The 7,245-nt window shown below is 36.7% G+C and overlaps 1 protein-coding gene across 1 annotated transcript; it reads left to right on the top strand.

Annotated features, from left to right (window-relative positions):
- The first annotated feature begins 5,558 nt into the window (after positions 1-5,558).
- On the top strand, positions 5,559-6,509 carry LOC121458107 (olfactory receptor 52K1-like). Its single transcript, XM_041667233.1, has one exon. The coding sequence runs from the start codon at positions 5,559-5,561 to the stop codon at positions 6,507-6,509; it is 951 nt and encodes a 316-aa protein (XP_041523167.1).
- The last annotated feature ends 736 nt before the right edge of the window (positions 6,510-7,245 follow it).

The following is a 7,245-nucleotide window of genomic DNA, read 5'->3' as shown; positions in this document are numbered from 1 at the left end:
CATTAATAAAATTAATCTTCACACATAAAGTTAACTCAAATAAAGAAATAATTTCTATTCAATTTATATGGTTTTCATTTTGCTGTTATGAATGAAAATCACTATTTTTGCACACTAAGTTTCTATATAAAATACACAGTTTGGAGACTTGCTTTTTAATGAAATTATTCCATTTGCAAAGGGTATTATTTAGTGCAGAGACTCAAAAATGATTAAAGTTCTAAAGGTGGTTCCTGTGTCCTTACCCCTAAAATGAATATCAGTATCACCTTTCTCAAGGCCAGGTAAAGCTTCTGATAGACGGCAAAAGTCAGAAGATGGAAAGAAAAATCTATTAAAACTCTGCTTTCTGAGTATGTCATGCCTTTATATTATGGCATGCTGCAGTTGTGGCTACCCACAGAGAACTGCAAATGCACACATGCATCATGCATGCACACAACACACAGATACACATCCATTTTCACACTTACTCACACACACATACCACTTGAAGGAAGAAGATGAACTAGTTAGCAAGAAAAGAGGTGTCAATTGGAGTGGGAAAGGAAGTACGAAAGAATATTAGGGGAATGAATATGAATAAATAAATTGAATAAATTATGAAATTGACAAAAATAAATAAAAACATTAGTAAAAAAGCAAAGAAATTATCCTGGAACAACTCTGCCTTGAACTAAAGTGAAAAACTTTCTCCATATTTAGTTAGGCAGCTGCATCTATACCTAAGAAATCCATGCCTTCAAAAGCTATATATTCAAAATATAGAAAGTAGAATGTATTTTTCCTTACAATTGTATTTTTAATTAATATCTCCACATATTTAAACAAATTTTATTAACATGCATGCGTTGTGCATGGGAACGAATAGTATAATTATTTACCTTTAAGTATATCATATGCTCTGACTACATTCACATTTTAAAGTCTTCTGTCCTCCTTTTTCCCTACTGTTAGTGTCCTTCTTCCCAAATAGTTCCTTCGTCAATGTCTACATCATGCGGATGCATTAATGTTTGTATTGCAATAATTGTTTTGAGGTATACCACCATACTCTGACTTATATGATTTCTATTAATATTAAAATTAAGTATTACCATTGAAAATCACTTTTTTGTTTCCTCTAATGATGGACAATTTTCTGTAAACACTGAAAGTTCAATAAAAAATAAGGTCAACTAATATTCCTTAAAATTAAATTAATATTTTGGCTATTTTCATCTTCCCTCAATATTATTTGTTAACAAAGCTGCTATAAAAATCAGTGTGAAGGGAATCTTCGGCATCCACATCTATATGACTTACATTTGTATGGTTCATAAAGTCTTGTGAAATTTTTAAATAAAGTAGTAAAATACCTATAATAAATTATGGTAGAAGATGTAATAAACAACAAAATCACAGTGAATTTTGACCTCAAGTTAAATCATAAATACACAGTAATTTGGGACTACTGGTCTAACTACAAACAAAATTTCAAAATGTGATAAGAAAATGTAAGAAGATGTACTCTTACCTTTAGAGTAAGTTTCTTAAAATATATTATGTTACTGATCAAAAAACTACCTTAGAATTACTTTACTGGGAGATTTTGTGTGGTTTCAATGAACATAAACGCATGTGGAATCACGATAAAATCATGACAGTCAGATATCCATTTTCCAACGCTGTATATGTTGTGTTGAGACTATTGAAAATCTCTTTCAACTATGTTGAAATATATAATACACCGGTCTCACTTTATTCATTTTACTTTGCCATTGTGCATGAGAATGTGTTTCTCACCCTTTCTAACTAGATTTGATACAGTGATTGACAAACTTCTTGTCTCCTTCTCCTTCTACCCTTTCTATGTGCTGGTGACCATTCTAACTTCTTCCGGGATCAACTTTGTAAGTGTTAGGTATGAGAGCTAGAGGTTTAACCTTCTACCCCTAGCTGTTTTCACATAGTTCCTCCAGTGTCATCATCTTTGTATTTTCTAATGATCAGATTTCGTTCTAGGTTATACTGAAGAAAATTCAGATACAATAAAGTAAAGCAAAGCTCCAAAGAATCCTAAGAAAAAGCATCCTGGGAGAAATGACAATGAAGTTGAAATTAAGATTTAGAGGATGAAGATTGTCTCACTTCATTTTGCAGGATTTGTAAGTTCAGGATTAGTTAACATGGCTGAGCGGGACGGGGGGATGGCACCATTCTGTTACACGTTGTACAAATCATTTTCTATGTAATCCAAGGGACATCTCCTTTGAGAATGTACGTGGCCTCCTGAGCATTGGACTAGCACAAAGGAACCATGGCTACTGCTTTCTAGAGTGCCTCCTGCGTGATGCAACACCATCCTCACTGCATTAGAGGTTACAGGACAGTGTCTCATATAGAGAGAATAAGGGCAAGTGAGACATGAATGCTGAACACAGAAACGGCATCATAAGATATATATTTGAAGATAACAAATAGATATCTGAACAGGTTGATTTGCTAGTTATAAAGTAACTATTTCTAAATATCTTATTGTTCAAGAAAGAATTCTTTTGTGTAATGAATGGGTCACGCTCTGTATGTTACCTGTGATACAAATTGCAAAGATTATTCCAGGAAGATAGTTGAAGAAAATGAAGTTTGGACAATAACTGTGAGTAAGCTTCCATGTAAGCATGGACAAAGGCTTTAGGTAGAAATTGAAACAATCTATGGACTGCTTGTGAAAATACACACTATGTTAAGAGCTTCTTATCTACCCTAAGAACTGACTGTCCATCTATTGGCTTACTGTAAGTTCTTTCTTGTGCTCAGAGTCTGATGAATGAGATGATATTGGATGGGAAAAGTGTAAAACTAACAGGACTAGAGTTAGTAACTATTGAATAAACATTGGAGTTAAATGAATCCAGGTGACAGGGATCCATTTAGGGCCTCTGCTATTTATGACTGGGTGACTGGTGATGTACCAAACAAATTATCAGCAACTATGTACACCTAGCAACCTAGGAAAAGGTGTCTTAGAGGAAATGGCTTTGCTTCTTTTCTCTTGAGACGGAAATAAACAGTCATCATGAAGATGAGTTTATAGGAGACAATGATACACTTGCAATTATTGCACATATTTACCAAGGTCAGATGTGTTATTTTTATCAGTAAGGTTTCCTTGCTAAACTATAAGGGAAAAAAAGTGTGCTAATTTGCCTCTCATGGTCGCAGCTGTGCTTAAAGTACTGCCCTGTTATGTACAAATTGTCAGTTATATGCTTGATTACCAAGTGCCAGATAAAAAGGTTAACCTTATTTCGTAAAAGATATAGAAAAACATAATTTTACAGTAATCTCACTCCCTGAAAATACTAAATCTCAAATTTAAGCCATCTATACTAAATTTTCAAGTCCTCAAAATGAAACTCAAGCACATTATCAGCTCACTTTTTCAACACGTAATGTGGTAGAAATAGCAAAATTTCCCAAACAGAAAAGTTTTTATTTTATTTTTTTTATTAAAAATTTCCGCCTCCCCACTTTCCCTTTTCCCTCCAGCCTCCCCCAGAAGTTAGAATGGTCACAAGCACATAGAAAGGGTAGAAGTTTGTCAATCACTGTATTGAATCTAGTTAGATAGGATGAGAAACACATTCTCATGCACAATGGCACAGTGAAATGAATGAAGTGAGACCAATGTATTATATATTTCAACATAGTTGAAAGAGATTTTCAATATTCTCACCACAAAATATATAGCATTGAAAAAATGGATATGTAACTGTCCTGATTTTTATTATGATTCCATGTGTGTTTATGTTCATTGAAACCACACAAAATCCTCCCAGTAAAGTAATTCTAAGGTAGCTTTTTGATCAGTAACTTAGTATATTTTAAGGAACTTATTCTAGGAGCCAGCAACCTGGGCCAGAGCAGACCCGAGACAGGGAACACCACAGGAACAGCTACAGGGAAGCAACTGCTGAGCAAGTGAGCAAGAGCCAGAGACCGCTGAGGGTCCAGACGTGAATCTGGGACCTTCAATGGAGTAGACCTAAACCAGGACCCCTGTGGTTCTGGACATGAGTCTAGGACTTCTGAGGAACTAGGTTTGAGCCAGTCCCCTGCTGATCTAAGCATAAATCTGGGACCTCCAAGGGAGTATGCTTGAGCCTGGACCTCTGTGGGTCCGGGCGTTGGTCTTGTATATCAAGGGGAATAGGAAGGAACAGAAAGCTCTGTGGGTTCAGTCCAAGCGTGAGTCTGAGACCTCTGAGAGAGTAAGCCTAAGCCAGATCCTCTGCGGGTCTGGGAGCACCCAAGCCTAGGAATTCTTTTTTTTTTTTTTAATAAAAATTTCTGCCTCCTCCTCCCCTCCCACTTCCCCCTCCCAATCTCCTCATCCCCCTTCCTCTCCCTCTCCAGTCCAAAGAGCAGTCAGGGTTCCCTGCCTTGTGAAAAGTCCGAGGTCCTCCCTCCTCCATCCAGGTCTAGGAAAGTGCGCATTCAAGCAAACTAGGCTCCCATAAAGCCAGTACATGCAGTAGGACCAAAACCCAGTGCCATTGTCTTTGGCTTCTCAGCAGCCCTCATTGTCTCCCTTGTTCAGAGAGTCTGGTTTTATCCCATGCGTTTTTCAGTCCCAGGCCAGCTGGCCTTGGTGAGCTCCTGTTAGAACAGCCCCACCGTCTCAGTGGGTGGGTGCACCCCTCGCGGAAGGGTGGATATGGGAGCAAACAGAAAAGTTTTTATTCATGTCTTATAGATATGCCATGTGCCTTAGTCATTACACTGGAAAGGCAGTTGCTGTTCTCCTGATGGTAGCTAATTATCAACAGCCCTACTGATCACACCCCTCTTCCTCTCTTCCCAGGAGGGCAACTTCGATGCAACCAATCTACTTCTGTCTCTCTTCTTGCGTTTAGGGTTTCAGTGTCTTAAAATCAACCACCCCTGCACATGGGAAATTTTATGTTTTACAAAATGAATGACCACCCAGTGCTAGAATAGAAAATGAAGAAGACATTTAAATATGTATATTCTCCTTGCAGATAGAAAATATGTATAAACAATGTCTGTGACATTGTTTGCTCTTATTATATTTTATTTGAATGCTCAACTGTTTAGTTATCACTGCTTAGTTATAACAAAGATTAACATCAGTGTTTTAAATGATGTTATATCAAAATATCTTCTAAAGGCTGGAGTATTGGCATATTTTATATTTAAGTCTTTATAGATTAGTTAAGTTTCTCACAAATCATTGGTATAAACAACATATATTTGTCTTATTAAATTCATTTTCTGAGAAAATGACAAATATATCATAAGGCTTAATTAAATATTCAATCGACAAAGATCAACAATTAACAAATGTAATGTATTTAATATTTTCTTTTGCAGAAAATGTTGCTGATGCTCCATGAGATGGGTTAGTTTATCTGAGCCTTTCTAGCATTTTGGAGATGTAGGTTTCTAGATTCCACACTTAAGAACCTTGGAAGAAATGCTTTGCAATCTATCTCTGCATTTTGGAGATTATCCTAGTTATTATCAACTAACCTTAAAGCATCCCTAGTTTTAGCATGGTCAACAATACCACACATCACTACATTTCATTTTTCTACTTGGTTGGTATTCCTGGCTTGGAAAGTTTTCATTGCTTCATCAGCATTCCCGTCTGCTTCCTGCTTGTCCTGACCTTGCTGGGGAACACCATAATCCTTGCTACTGTCAAGCTAGAACCAAGCCTCCACCAGCCTATGTATTTCTTCCTTTGCATGCTGGCAGTGACTGATATGCTTCTTACATGCTCCACAGCCCTGAAAATGCTTGCTATTTTCTGGTTTGATGAACACTGGATTGAGTTTGATGTCTGTCTAACACAAATGTATTTTATCCACACACTTTGCATTTTTGAGTCAGCCATCTTGGTGGCCATGGCTTTTGATCGCTTTGTGGCCATTTGCATCCCACTGCATTATTCGACCATCCTTACATCTTCTATGGTTATTAAACTGGGCTTAGTTGGGTTGAGCCGAGCTCTGTTCATGGGTTTGCCTTGTATTATTTTGATTAAGAGGCTGCCCTACTACACAAGCTATATTATTCATCATGCATACTGTGAGCACATGGCTGTGGTGAAGTTGGCCAGTGCTAATACTCTCATTAGCAGAGCATATGGAATTTCAGTGGCCCTTTCAGTGATAGTGTTAGATCTATTGCTCATAGCCTCATCCTATATAAAAATTCTCCAGGCAGTGTTCCGTCTGTCTTCCCAGAATGCCCGCTCTAAAGCCCTGGGCACCTGTGCTGCCCATGTCTGCACCATTCTTGCATTCTATACACCTGCACTGTTTAGCTTCCTAACTCATCGCATTGGCAAGAATGTATCTCCAAGTGTCCACATCATCTTGTCAAGCCTATACCTTCTAGTGCCCCCCACAGTCAATCCCTTGGTATATGGTATCAAGACAAAACAGATTCGGGACCGAGTGCTTAGCCTCTTCTCACATTTGAAAATAATTGGGTACTAATTTTTAAATAATATTTGTGAAGGAAGAATGCATCATGAAATAATGAGGCATTAAATTTTGCTATAATGATCTTATTAATATTATTTCTCTTTTAAGTTATATTTCATAGTAGAGATTTATGGTGTGTGATATTTATCTATTAATCTTCTCATTTTAATTTCACATAAATCATGTCTAATTTATTTTTTTATTTAGTATATTCACTTTATACAGTCCAGGTTCAGATTATGTACGTATTCCCCAACATTATATATTTTATTGTAAAATTCTCTAACTATAGATTTACGTATACTATTTATTTATTTAGTGATAAATTACAGAGCAAACATATATGCAATGATTTCAGTTTTAGTTTCATTTATAAGAAACTGAGGGGCCTGGAGAGATGGCTCAGCAGTTAAGAGCACTGACTTTTCCTCCAGAGGTCCTGAGTTCAATTCATAGCAACCACATGGTGGCTCACAACTATCTGTAATGAAATCTGGTGCCCTCATCTAGGGTGCAAGTATGCATGTACAAAGAATATTGTACACATAATAAATAATAATAATAATAAAGAAACTGAATACTGTCACTGTAGTCCTTACTTCAGAATAATTTGCAGCAGCTGTGCCCACCTGTACAACAGCTGTACTAGATCAGGACAGTGAATGAACAATTTCTATCCTTTAGTACACTCAATCATCAATTTTCTTTGTCTAGTGTCATCTGAACTTTTTAAAGCATTTTATCTTAT

This window comes from Microtus oregoni, unplaced genomic scaffold (genome assembly GCF_018167655.1).
Source record: "Microtus oregoni isolate MIOR12 unplaced genomic scaffold, Mior012 000016F_ref0000370, whole genome shotgun sequence".
Classification (NCBI taxonomy): domain Eukaryota; kingdom Metazoa; phylum Chordata; class Mammalia; order Rodentia; family Cricetidae; genus Microtus; species Microtus oregoni.
The sequence above is the reverse complement of the archived record's forward strand: the minus strand, read 5'-3'. Positions and strand labels throughout refer to the sequence as shown.